The 14,243-nt window shown below is 33.8% G+C and overlaps 1 protein-coding gene across 1 annotated transcript; it reads right to left on the bottom strand.

The window, feature by feature from the left end:
* Positions 1 to 750: 750 nt before the first annotated feature.
* Positions 751 to 14,011, bottom strand: LOC148943964 (uncharacterized). The gene is made up of 4 exons (XM_089101304.1): positions 14,006 to 14,011; positions 11,181 to 11,349; positions 6,881 to 7,066; positions 751 to 1,977 (listed from the first exon to the last, which is right to left on the bottom strand). The coding sequence occupies exons 1-4, from the start codon at positions 14,009 to 14,011 to the stop codon at positions 1,220 to 1,222; spliced, it is 1,119 nt and encodes a 372-aa protein (XP_088957430.1). The 3' UTR covers positions 751 to 1,219.
* Positions 14,012 to 14,243: the final 232 nt, after the last annotated feature.

The following is a 14,243-nucleotide window of genomic DNA, read 5'->3' as shown; positions in this document are numbered from 1 at the left end:
GCTTGTGCTCTTTTTAATAGTCGAGAGTGATTGGAAGGCAACTAACACCCTTGTACGCCCACCATTTCCCCAAACACATCCAATCAAAATTTTTAGATACCCATTTTGTTCTGCATAGTTGATTTCCAGCTAGAAAATATGTTTTTGAGGAGGACACTCACCCACAATCCTCAGGTTAAGGGTTTTAAGTTATGCCCTGTGGGTATATAAGAACGATGTTGGCACGATGTATTATTTATTATTTTTTTTCCCGTAGACCAGGGCACTTCGTATCGAAGAAGTTGTCGTAGAAACTTCGAAAAGGGAAATTGGAGTGGCTTGTGTCCTTTTTTATAGTCGAAAGTGAATTGAAGGCAACTAACACCCCTTCCCAGCCCACCAATTACCGAAACACATCCATTAAAAATTTTAAAATAGCCATTTTGTTAAGCGTAGTTGATTTCCAGATAGAAATTATATTTTTGAGGAGGACACTCCCCCACAGCCCTCAGGGCAAGGGTTGTAAGTTATGCCCTGGGAGCATATAAGGTTTTTATATAAAGCGTTGTAGTAGAAACTTCAAAAAAGGCTCATTCGATTGGAAATTCAAATATCTAGTGCCCTTTTTAAAAGTCGAAAGTGATATTGATAATTTTCTCCTCATATACAAATATCCAAAACAAGAACAAGGAGCTTCTTTTTTGTAAATTAGGTCTATTTGGACTAGAGCATCTGTTTTAACCAGACAGCGCCACAATTCCCCCTGGCCCATCCAACAAACCATTTTTAATCTGATCGAAAAACTACATTTTTAGCTTTTTAAATTTAGTCTAAAAACTAAATTAAAGTTTTAAAATTTAAAATTTAGGTAAAAAAAAAAAACTAAATTGCAGTGAAAATAAACTGGAATAATGTGTCGTAAATTTAACAAAACATCAGGACATTTCTTAACTTATCCTTTTGTTGTCAAGAAACCAAAATACAACAAAATTTCTCTCCGTGATGGTTACTCAACCAGAAATACACAAACTGAATTTTTTAAAATTCAGAGTCATAGCCCATGGGAACAAACAAGTTAAAACAAAAAACAAAAGAAAATGACTGAAGAAATAAACCAAAACATTCCAAGAAAAAATGAATTAATTAACTGATGAAAATACAAACAACAGGTAAAAAAAGAAGAAGTGTACACCAAGACCACAGAAATTGTTATTGTACAATATCAACTAGTAGGTTTTTCCTAAGAATGGGTTATTATATGATTATTCAGATTCAATTTAGAAGAATATTTTCTCTTGCATATATCACATTTGAATGGTTTTTCACCCGTGTGTACTCTTTGGTGCTTAATCAAATTGCTAGACACAGAAAAAGTTTTCTCACATACATCACATTTAAAGGGTTTTTCACCCGTGTGTACTCTTTGGTGATTAATCAAACTGCTCGAAGTAAAAAAGGCCTTGTCACATACTTCACACTTAAATGGTTTCTCCCCAGTGTGTACTCTTTGGTGCTGATTCATACTGCTTGACTGAGAAAAAGTTTTGTCACATATATCACATTTAAAGGGTTTTTCACCCGTGTGTACTCTTTGGTGGTGAATCAAACTGGTCGAGTGAGAAAAGTATTTTTTACATGCTTCACACTTAAATGGTTTCTCACCAGTATGCACTCTTTGGTGATTAATCAAACTGGTCGAATGAGAAAAGCATTTTTTACATGCTTCACACTTATATGGTTTCTCACCAGTATGCACTCTTCCGTGTACATCCAAATGGCTTGATTTAGAAAAGCATTTTTTGCACACACCACATTTATATGGCCTTTTTAATGTATGTGTTCTTTGATATCTTTTGAACTCTTCTATTTTTTTACTTTGCAAGTCACTCCTACAATATGGGTTCTGAATGTTAAAGCTTTTTGCCTCCGGTTTGGATTCATTGGAAGTTTCTCTGCATATTTTGACATCACTTGATGAAGGATCTTCAACTCCAACAACTAAAAAAATAAGGAAGAAACATAAACGGATAGAACCAGAAAATACGTTTTGCTTTACTAAAAACAATCCTCATTTCAGGCTAAGTGTTTCTATTTCTCATAACATCCTAAACAAGAAAAAAGTTTCCACCATAACTAAGATTATTCGAAAAAAAAAACCAAATGAATATGGATTGAAAGTTTATTTTATATACTGATATTAATTCCTTGAAGTGCTAATAATTTTGAAGTAATTGAAGTAAAAAAAGAGAAAATGTTTAAAATGTATTTTGTTTTCAGTTAAATACGAATTATGTTCTGGTCTTGATAATGCACAAAGAGCGTCAGCCCAAGTCTTCTTAGGTTCTGCTAATTTTGAGTTTGACTCGGTTATTTATCGTAACTTCTGTTCGTTTTGGGTTTCATCTATTTATTGATGGTAATTTAAAGTAGTATGCAATTTATTCAACTTTATTTCTTCCAATCTTTGGATTATTCAGGGTCCTAACTTTTCTTTATTAGTTTCTTTTCAAATTAATTGACATACTCTTTTTCATTGGTAAAGCAATACATATATTAAATCTTTTTTGTCTTTCTTGACAAAAATTCAGATTTTGGCTTTTAATTTACATATTGGACAAAATTTTACAGCAATTTTTAATAATATACGCCTTTTTAAAAATCTGAATACACGTAGTATATTTTTACGATATAGTTTACACTTCAACTTTTCCTGAAACTTAAAGCTTAATAACTTATTTTGTTCTTTCTTGTAAATTGCATAATTATAGTATGCGCAGACTGTCGTTGGATCTAGTTACATCCTATCTGGATAATAAAAAGCAGAAAATCGATGGAGGCACTTTCCTCTCTCCACCCGTTCCTCAGTCTTCAAAGGTTAGGGTACCTCAGGGCTCTGCCCTAGGTCCTCTGCTTTTTCTAAATTATATAAAATGATTTCCACCGTGCTTTGGCAATCTCGTGTCTCAACACAAATTTTGCTAATGATGCGGCAATTTCACTTTCTGAGAAGAATGACGAGGAGTAGATTGCAAAACTGGATACTGCTCTTTCTAAATGTTCTTGATTCGTGTTCATCAAATTTTTTTGTTTTGAATTTATGTAAAACTAATTTCATAATTTACGGCGGAAAGTCAAATAATTGCCCTCGCATTATTCTAGTTACTTCTAAAATATATCGATAAGGTTATCTTTTAGAACGCACATGTAAAAACTATGATTAAAGGTTTCATGGTGTGTTGGTTTAATGCGAAAGTTGAAGCATTATTTGCCATACTCTGCTTTACGAAGCATTCATCTTGCTGGGATTCAGTCTAATATTAATTATTTTTCTCTCCTATACTTATCTACATTTAAAATACATATTAAACCAATACAGATTAAAAAAAAAGAATAAAGCCCTAAGATTCATGAAATTATTATTCCATTATCTATTGTATATTTGCACTTCAAATAAGTCTTCTACAATATCTTTATATACTTAACTTGATATACTTCCAGTTTCTCGAAAATTTACTTTTGGAGCAGTTCTTTTCAAATTTACTTATGACATTAAGAAATTGCCGCTATATTACCTTAATAAAAATTTATTCTCCCAATCACAAGATTTACATAATTATAACACTTGACAGAAGAAGAGTATCTACATTGACAAGTATAGTACTGACAGATATAAATTCGCTCTCTTTGTGTCGATAGCCTTGTGCTACGATGCTCACAGGGATCTTATTGATGATTTATTTCTATCCTATTAAGAAAAAGGAATCTAAAATTTGATTTGGTTCAAAATTATCTGTAATTTGGCGCCTATTTAATAAGATAAAGTTATTTGTACGGTTTGTTTCTCTGGTAGAATGTGGGTCTCCTGGCTATCTTCTAGTACTAATTTATATTTACTAATATTGAAATTTATTTATGAATCCTGGGTTAACTGCTACTTTCAATTTACTCTAGTGTTATTGCATATTTGCCGTCGTGTTCATCTTTGTACTGCAGTGTTATTTTTAATTTTATCTTGGTCCATGCCTAGTTTTTGAGCTCATCTCCCAATGGGCCAATGTCAAATATATAAATGTATATGTGAATAAAAAAAAGATTGAACTTTAACTTGAACTAACCCTGAAAGTCCCAACTTAATATCTTCTGCCGTTCTTGAAATATTGCTGACACGTTTTATTGAAAACAAATATATACATAGTACCTTTTGATTTCATTCTGAAGAAACATTAAAATTCCCTGAAAGTTTCTACTTTATATCCTATCCTAGTCCTGAAAAATCCCCCTTGATATCTTGACAACCTGTATGCACCTAAATTATTTTTATTTAGTTCAATAATAGAAGTAATAGTTGTAGAAATATTTGCAAAAGTTGTGGTAATATTGGTAGCCCATGAAGTTTAAGCTTAATACACTAAGGCAATGCTGGTATATTGCTAAAATATCCATTTAATAGCCCATATGGTTTTAATAGCCCATGGGTTTTGATTCAGTTCAACATCTCGCCATTCCCTGAAAATGTCACCAATATCATTAGCATTAGCAATAATAGTAGTCATAGTAAAAAACGTAACAGCAGGAATATTAGAAGCATAATTAGTGATAGCAGTAGAAACAATAGTATTTAACTTGTACTTTTTTGGTCTTGTTCATTATTCCTTCATCACACCCTGAGAGTTCCAACTTAATATTTTAATCTGTTTCTGAGATGTTGCTGATAAGCCCTTTAGAAAGCCTGCATGTACCTAGAATGTTTTGATTTAACATTACGTCCCCAAAGCAGTCCCTGAAAATTCCACATTAACACTATGAGCCTTTGTACTAGCAGTACTAGCAGCAGTAGTATTACTACTACTTCTTGTAATAGTGGTATACATATAGCGCATTTATAATAGTTCAAACTATACCTCAACATGCCCTGAAAGTGTCAACTTAATACTCTAAGCCGTTTTTCATATACTGCTAATACGCCATTCTCCCAGCAAGAATACATATAGTGTGTTTCAGTTTAATTGAACAAATCTCTCAACATTTTACAAAAATTCCTCCTTAATACCCTTAGCCTCGGTCTCGGTATTGATATTAATGGTAGCAGTAGTATGCATACCTTAGGGTTGGTTGAAAATTCCCTTAAACATGCACTGACATTTTCAACTTAATACTTTAGGCTATTTCTGAGATACATTTGTTACCCTCATTAAATAGCATGCATCGACATACTGTATTTTGATTCAGTTGAACATCCTCCCGAGCATTCCTTGAAAGTTTCAAAGTAACACCCTTAGCTGCAGAAATACTTCTACTACTACTAGTAGTAGTCGTAGTAGTAGCAGCTCTAATAGTAATTGTAGCGGTACCAGCTTTAATAGTAGTAGTTGAGTATGCACATAAGGTATTTTGGTTAGTTCAAAATCCCCCTTAACATATTATTTAAGGTTAAACTTAATTCTTTAAACTATTCCTGGGATATTGCTGACACACCCTTTTGACCAATTCCACGCACAGAGTGTGACTCGATATAGTTCATCATCACCCTCAAAATTCCCTGAAAGTTTCATCTTCATAAGCTTAGCCTCAGTAGCAGTAGTCACAGTAAAAGTAGCAGCAGTAGTAATGGTAGCAGTGAGTATAGAGTGCCATTTTCTTAATTCAACATCCCTTTTAGCACATTCTGAAAGTTTCGGTTTAATACTCAAAACTGTTCCTAAGACATTGCTCATATATCCTTTTCACAACCTGAATGCACATAATGTTTTATTTCTTTCAATATTCCATAAAATTTTTCTTGAAAGCGTCACCTAAATATCCTTACTCTTAGTACAGGTAACAGTAATAGGAGTAGAAATAGTAGTAGCAGTGGTAACACAAAAATAGAGCTATTTGTTGTTGAACATACCTCTAAGCACGCACTAATAGTTTCAACATAATACTCTAAGCCGTTCTGAAGATATTGCTTATAAGGTCATTTGAAAACCTGCATGTATATTGTCTGTTATGATTTATTTGAAACTCACTCTAATCTTTCACCGAAAGTCTCATCTTAATACAATTAGCGTCACAAGTAGCAGTAACAGTAGAATGCTCGTAATGCCTTTTGGTTAGTTCGAAATCCGGCTCAACATACCCTGGAAGTTCAAATTTAATGATCTAAACCGTTCCTGAGATATTGCGGATACACCCTTTTGATAATCTACGTACTCATAATGTGTTTTGATTTAGTTCAACGTTCCCCAAAATATTCCCAGAAAAATTCACCTTAATACCCTTAGCTTTAGCAGTATCAATAGTAGCAATAACAGTAGCTGCATACACTTAGCATCTTTAGTTTTTTTCAACATACCGCTTAATACACATTGAAAGTTTCAACTTTCTATTTAAAACAGTTTCTGGGGCATTGTTGATATGTGCTTTTGACAACCTACAAGTACATAGTGTTTTATTTTCAGTTAAGCATCCTCTCAACATTCCCTGAAATTATCACTTTAATACCCTAACTTTAATAGTAGTAGTAATATTAGGAACAGTAGCAATAATGGTAGCGTGAAAATTTTGCCATATATCTAGTTTAACATCCCCCACAACAAGCCCAAAAACTTCATACTCCAAGCCGATTTTAATACATTACTGATAAGCACATTCGACAACCTAAATGCACATAATATTTTGATTTAGTTCAGCTTTCCCCAAAATGATCCTTGACATTTTTGCCTTAGTAACAAGAGTAGTGACGATAGTAGCAGTGGAGGTATAAGTATTAGCAGTAATAGCAGTTGTAGAACTTAAAAAGAAGGTAACAGAAACGCTCTTCTCAAGGTTAGTCAAAAGTTCTTGTATTTACTCCTTTTGTTTTAGTGCTTATTCAATAAACTGTTATCTGATAAAAATGATATTGCAATAAAAAACATACAAATCTGAGATGCACCTTCATTGTCAAAACATGTGGAGCCCAATTCCTGAGTGTCGGATTCAAGTTTATATCGTCCTGAATAGCTGGATAAAGAACCGACAGGAACAATTTCCTCATTTGGCGACGTGAAAAAGTCTTGAACGTCAAACAACTCCTCACTGTTACTTGGTAAGGGATTCTCAAGTTCTGAAACAAAATTTAAATAAAAGTGACTCAAAAAACATTCAACATTAAAACTTATTGCACAAATCCCACTACTTTTCTCTTTAGAATCGATTAGCTCCCGAAAATCAATAATAACCCTAAATGGGATTAAAGAATATACTAGCTTGGCTATTTCCTATGTTTGGCAATCTTTAAGATAGACAAATCTAACATATATGTATACATACTTATGCATATATGGACATATATATAGCACTGGGCCCGACACGGCTACGCAGCAGGCTTGTATATACTGATTATCATTGTCGCTTGTCTTCTAACCGAAACCTCTTCTTGATGTTATGACGTCACCATAGGTTCGATACAACCACCCCGTGAAAAATACAAATTTGTCCTTAAATTGTGAACTATTTAGATCGTTTTTTGTTGCCAGAATAGTCAATATACCAGTTTTAAGAAAAGACTAGGCTGGGCCCTGGCACTCCGCATGCAGCAGGCTTGTGTATATTAATTCTCGTTATAAGTAGCAAGCTCCAAATGTATCACCTTTCTTTCCTGCTCTTTCCTCGGAAAAAAGGAGGGCTCCAAGGGGAATAAATATAACATTGAAGGTTCCCAATGACTTGTAATTTACACTTTCGTAGTTTATGACATCTTTTCACAGGGTTTTGCGCAACACTTTGTTGGCGTTGAAGATTGTAAAGGGGTTGTTGCTCTAACGTAATATCTCTTTCTTCTTCGCGTTCATTTTGGACTTGTTCTGATTTTCGCTGTCGATTGTCTTCTAACACTACAATCCTTTGTTGTACACATCATTTTTGAACCGTTTTTGATACTCGCTTTCTCGCTGTAGCTTGTAATTCTTACTGCAGCTTATCTTCTAATCGTATGTTTCTTTGTGCTCTCTTCGGAGTGTTTTTTAACCAATTTCCTTTTCTCTTCACTTCATTAATTCTTCCTGCTATTCGTTGTCGCACGTCTTATAACAACAAAATTCTTTGTTCTTCACTTTTTTTTGACTTGTTTTAGTTAGCCTATTGCTGCCAGTATCTTTTAAACATATATTTCTTTGTTCTTCACTTTTTTTGACTTGTTTTAGTTAGCCTATTGCTGCCACTTATCTTTTAAACAGACATTTCTTTGTTTTTTACTTTGGTTTTGACTCGTTGTAATTCTCGTTGACACAAGTATTCTAACTGTATATATCTTTGTTCTTCATTTTCGCTTATCATTACTTAAAAAAAAATTTCAATACCGTTTACATTATCTTCTCAAATTGGTCTTGTCACACTTGATGGTCAAGATTGTTCTTTAGTTTTCTAGTTATTATAAAACTGCTAAAAACGCCTTTTGTAAATAAAATATTAGGAAAAATATACAGTGATTCAAATAAATATCCCTAATAGTTACCAGAGATAATGAAACTAAAAGAAAAAAAAACTACAAAATAAAAGGCTCAAAGAGAGTTGTGTGGTAATCAGAGGACTACAAAAATGGTTTTAACTCATTAACTATAAACTTAACATTCAAGTACTTCAGAATACAGTTCAAACCATAACAGCTCATTTTCAGCCTTACTTATTTCAAACATCTCCAGCGAACCTCTTTCAAGTGACAATTCTAGAACATTCTTAAAGCCCGAATATTAATTCTACTTGTCCTGTTACTTTTTCCAATAAACTATTATGTGATATATTTGATGCCACAAAATATTAAATAAAAAAAAAACAAGTGTTGAATCATCAACACATGAAAAAATCAGCTGAAAGTAAGGGGCAACAATAAAACTTAAAACGAAGAGAAATTATTTTATATATGAGAGGTTTTGCTTCTTCCTTGAAACCTTGTTCTTCAAGCTAAAGCATCTAAATACTTATAAAAAGTTCCTTATTCTATTAAGTGATCATTGTGTTTCAGTAGTTGTATATTTCAGCAGTCGTGTAAGAATTTAGACAAAAACTCTAACTTTAGTGTAAAGAGCAGGGAATTCAGGAGGAGACAACACCCCTCATAAACGCAATTATTTCTGTTCTGTGTTTTAATGTTGCTCGTTACTTTCAGTTAAAAAACTTTTCATTAATTGTTTCATTTCATTAGTTTTTTTCATTTAATTTCTGATAATTTTGCAAAAAATGCCGGGTAGCCCATCCCTCCCCCTTCATGAAAATTCCCCCAAGTATAATTCCTCCGTAGAAAGTTATCCTAGGGTAAAGGCACCGATGATTCAACAGTGCAATTTCGGAACCACTGTCGAAATTTTCCTTCAAAACGGGATAGCTCTGCTTAACCGTGACTTAGAGCGCCATCTCTTAGAGCCGTCGTTATATTTCGACGGTGCAAAACGTGGACACTATATCCGGTACACCCAGATAAGAAAATAACATTCAATTCGGTCAGTTTCCTGTTTTTGACACGAAAGGAGCTCCCGACAATTTTTCAGGTATGTAATGTTCAAACTGTCATTACTTGGTTATTAATTGCAAGAATAAGTTGGGATAAGCGCCAATGTGTCGAGATACATCTGATCTTCTCTGAAATGTAGCCACATTTCAGAGAAGGCAGTTGGCCCCCATTTCAGAGGTCTGGGGGCAGTTGGCCCCCAGACCTCGTTTTGCCCCCCCCCCCCCCAAGACCTGATTTTGCCCCCCCCCCCAGATTTTTTTAGATTATACCCTTATTTATCCTTTATCCGAATAAAAAATGCAAATTTTATTGAATACAAAATCTTATACAAAATGACGCGTAGGCCTATGTTTTGGACGAAACTAAGAATCTGCATATGAAAATAAAATCCACTAAATAAAATAAACTTCTTAAATTTCTTGAAATGCACCCCCGTTTTCCTAGACCCTATCCCTTCCGAAATGCTAGTGAAACAATTTTGTTATACTAAATTTGTTATACTAAATACTAGTTGTATTTAATAATGTATATTAAAATTTTTTGTACCGATTTTGTTATACCAAATACTACATACTTTAAACGATTTTGTTAGTTTTATTACTTCTACTTTCTCCATAGTCTTTTATACATTAAATGAAGTAGAAGAAAAACAAAGAAACAAGCAAATACGTGTCGAATACACCAGGTTCCGCCCACAAGCATTCCCCAAGTATTTAGACGGGTGTCGAATTGGGGTCCGACTTGCGTCGAAAACAGGTAACTTTTTTGTTGTGTCGAATTTGTAGGTGAAAATGCTCTAATTTCGGAAAATTGGAGTTTTGTACCCTTTCCAGACAAAACTTCAAACTTCTCATCAAACAGTTAGATTCCTAGATATTTTTCCTACATACTGAAGCCCTTTTCAAACCGAAAGTGTTTAAATTGAGACTTCTAGAGTAGAAAAACTGTTTTTTTGCAAAAACTGTCGAATCATCAGTTTGACACCCAATACGGGTGTCGAATTGGGTTCCGACTTGCGTCGAGAACAGGTACCTTTTTTGTTGTGTCGAATTTGTAGGTGAAAATGCTCTAATTTCGGAAAATTGGAGTTGTGTACCCTTTCCAGACAAAACTTCAAACTTCTCATCAAACAGTTAGATCTCCAGATGTTTTTCCTACATACTGAAACCCTTTTCAAACCGAAAGTCTTCTAGAGTAGTCTTCTAAATTAAGACTTCTAGAGTAGAAAAAATGGTTTTTTTACAAAAACTGACGAATCATCGGTGCCTTTACCCTATGTAAAATACTTTCTCCTCACGACAAATTCCCCCCAGAAAATTTCCTGCTCACGAATCCGCCTGAAAAAAACTCCTTCTGATCGTTTTTCAATTCATACCGGGAACTACTACGTGGAAAATTTTTCTCAGTTTCTCAGTTAATTTTTCTCAGTTTGATCTTTTTGGTTACTTAAAAAGCGTACTAAAACCATTAATTTCCTTCTAAATAAGCCTTCTCCCGATCTTCTAGGACTATTGGTTCGGCATGATCACCTTCAAAGCTCATAGCTTTTAATGGGTAGCATTAAATTTAGTGCTTCTTAAATATTTGAAACTAGCAATAAAATCCAATTGTTTAGATGTATGTATTGTTATCAAGATTCCATTTTTTAGAGTTTTTGTTACCATTGGGCCGAGTCGCTCCTTACTTATAGTTCGTTACCTCCAACTGTTTGATACAAAAAGCTTTAGCAAACCTTCCTTGGCAAGACATGCTGGTCTCAATTCCGGTGTATCTGGTTCAAGTTTACATGCTCCTGAAAAGCCAGAAAAAGAGTCAAAAGGAACAACTTCCAGTTTGGGAGAAAAATGAAAATCTGAAGCCTCAAAACCTTCCTCATTATCACCATGCAAATCATCTTGAACCTCTGAAACAAATCATAAATAAGATATAGATATATATATATATATATATATATATATATATATATATATATATATATATATATATATATATATATATATATATATATATATATATATATAAATAAGTCATATATATAGCGACATTATAACTTAAAACGAACAGAAATTATTCCATATATGAAAGGGGCTGTCCCCTCCTCAACGCCTCACTCTTTACGCTAAAGTTTGAATCTTTCTAACACCTTTATTTTTTTAAACAATAAAAAACACTTTAGCGTAAAGAGCGTGGCGTTGAGGAGGGCACAGCCCCTTTCATATACGGGATAATTTCTGTTCGTTTTAAGTTTTAATGTTGTTCCTTACTTTCAGTAAAAAAAAACTTGTTTTTTTTTTAAATATATTAAAAGAAAGGGTATGTTACGTTGATTCCAAATATATAAGATTCATTAAGTTTAATGTTATCCATCAGAAGTTAGGAACCTGAAAAAATTTGCCTTATTTTCGAAAAAAGGGGGGAACATCTTTGGAAAGTCAAGGAATCGTATTGAAAAGCACACCATTCGATTCAGCGTATTAGAGAACACTACTGTAGAGGCTTCAAGCTCCCATCTACAAAAATGTGATTTTTTTTTTTTTTTGCCAGAAGAAAAATAACGGATGCGTGTTTATTTGTGTTTTTTTTATGTTCTTGCGAGGGGTGTTCATATCGAATCGATAGCCCTAGAAGATAAAAAGACGGGTCATTTCAAGGGAAATTAAAGTTCTAGTACCCTTTTAAATGGCTAAAAAGATTTTTGGGTAAATAACCCTCTCTCACGCCCTTTTTTCTCCAAAGTCGTCAGATCAATATTTTGAGATAGTCATTTTGTTCAAGATAGTTTAAAGGTCCAATAACTATGCCCTGGGGGATGACATGACACAGCACAGCACCTGGTGAAAGGGCTACAAGTTATAAAATGTGTCCTTTGTTTGAATATAGTATTTGTTATTGGGAAGCATGCAGTAATTTTCCAAAGGGGAGAGAATTTTCTGCAAGGGAGGGAATTTCCCGCTGGGAGAATGCTCCGTGGGGAAGCAAATTTCCGGTGGTGAACTTTCCAAGGTAAATTATGCAGGAGAGAATTCGCCAGAATTCCTATAGGCACGAAATTCCTTTTATTTCGAAAAACCTTGGGGCACTAGGGGTCAAACTATTAATCATAACAGATGGTCAACAAAAATTGGTCCCAGCTAAATAGTGAGAGAACTTGAAAAAAAGGAAATTTGAAAAAAAAAATGCATCGAAACAATTCGGTTTTCGTGAAAATTCTAAACATATAAGATTTATTAAGTTCCAAATTAATCATGAAAATTTGTGAGTTGGAGAAAAATTTGTATGATTTTATAAAAAATAGGAAACACGTCCATGAATAGCGGATGAATGCTGAGGAGAATTATAGCATTAAATTCAGAATACCCTGGTAGAGAGTTCCACACCCCTATCTACAAAATCACATTACTTTTCAGATGGGTGTTCACGAAAGAATCGATGAAACATCCAAGTCTTCATACATCTGTCTAAAAGTTGCGAATTTTCGTATTCTTCCCAAGCAGGAAAGTCATGGATTCGTCTTTATCTGTTTTTGGCTTCTTTGTTATTGTCTTTTTTCAAGGGTGATTGTATCAAACCAGTGGCCCTAGTAAACTGAAAAAGGGCTCATTCGGACGGTGACAGCTATAGTGCTTTTACAGCAACAAAAGAGATGGCACCAAACCAAAGGGGCTTTTTTGCCGTTTTATTACGCGCAAACGAACAGTTTTGGCCTGGTGAGGGACAAAATACCACTGATTAATGAGTCTAAGAAAGATTATCGAAAGGTGAACTATTTAACTTCTTGATTGCATAGGCCGTAATGCTACACGTTGACACGTCCGATACTAAAGATACATGTAGGCATAATCCATACAGAATAAACAGTTAATATAAAAAATCATTTTTAATCTTCATCCGACTGAGTCGATTGCTTCTAAGCTGCATAAGTTTATATACAATGGTATAGAGTTGTGCATTCACTATTAGCAAAGAATTGTAGCCCTAAAATCCATTGTTCCTGTATCAGGCCCTCTAGAAATATTTTGAGGGATGTACTTGAATATTCAAAAATAAATTGAAGAATGAGATTTAAAGGGGGGCTGATAAAATCCCTTAAATTTAAGAGAGCTCTGGTTGAAACAGGATTTTCTAAGAAATGTAAGGAAAGAGTAATTCTTGCCAACAGAAACTGAGGCCCTAAAAAATAAAATTTTTTGTATAGCAATTTTTTGTATAGCTTAAAAATGATGCGGCAGCTTCAAATACACCACACCCCCACACAATTGATCCTCCTGTAAGCATGAACCGAGTAACTGTTTTATTCTGTAGATCCAAATAAGCTTTGCAAAACACGGTATCATAAAGTTCAGACGAGAGATAGCGATTGGTCTGCAATACAAAAATTTTGGCTTCCCAATGAAAACCTCTACTTTACTGGTAACGTCGTTTTTTTATAATACCTGCACACAGAAAAATGAGAGAAAATTATTCTACTAAAGGACTGAATCTGAGAAAAATTTTTGGATTAAAAAGTCCTTAAGCTTCATATGTCTTCTAAGCTGAAACAGCATATTCATAAAGTACTTCCATCAGATTAAACAATTGTTTAATTAAACATAAATTGGCAATCTATTTAAAACCCACTTATGTCCAGAATTGCCTTCAATTATCCAACTTAATTCTACCCTCCTTAATTCTTAAGGGATAGTTCTAAGTGTGTGTATGGTTGCATTTTTGTTTCTTTTTACTGATGAAAACTAGAATAGCAAGAGGAGAAAAAAATTTAAAAATATTTACCAAAGCAAACCAATTTTTGCTTTAT

Source organism: Artemia sp. Qi Xiang Cuo, chromosome 15 (genome assembly GCF_049724085.1).
Source record: "Artemia sp. Qi Xiang Cuo chromosome 15, ASM4972408v1, whole genome shotgun sequence".
Classification (NCBI taxonomy): domain Eukaryota; kingdom Metazoa; phylum Arthropoda; class Branchiopoda; order Anostraca; family Artemiidae; genus Artemia; species Artemia sp. Qi Xiang Cuo.
The sequence above is the reverse complement of the archived record's forward strand: the minus strand, read 5'-3'. Positions and strand labels throughout refer to the sequence as shown.

Bases quoted from the DNA above. Each gene is read 5' to 3' on its own strand.
- LOC148943964 (XM_089101304.1), bottom strand. The intron at 7,067-11,180 runs GTTTGCTAAAGC...ATTTTGTTTCAG, and splicing joins AGCATGTCTTGCCAAGGAAG to AACTTGAGAATCCCTTACCA. The intron at 1,978-6,880 runs GTATGTTTTTTA...TTATTTTTTTAG, and splicing joins TGAAGGTGCATCTCAGATTT to TTGTTGGAGTTGAAGATCCT.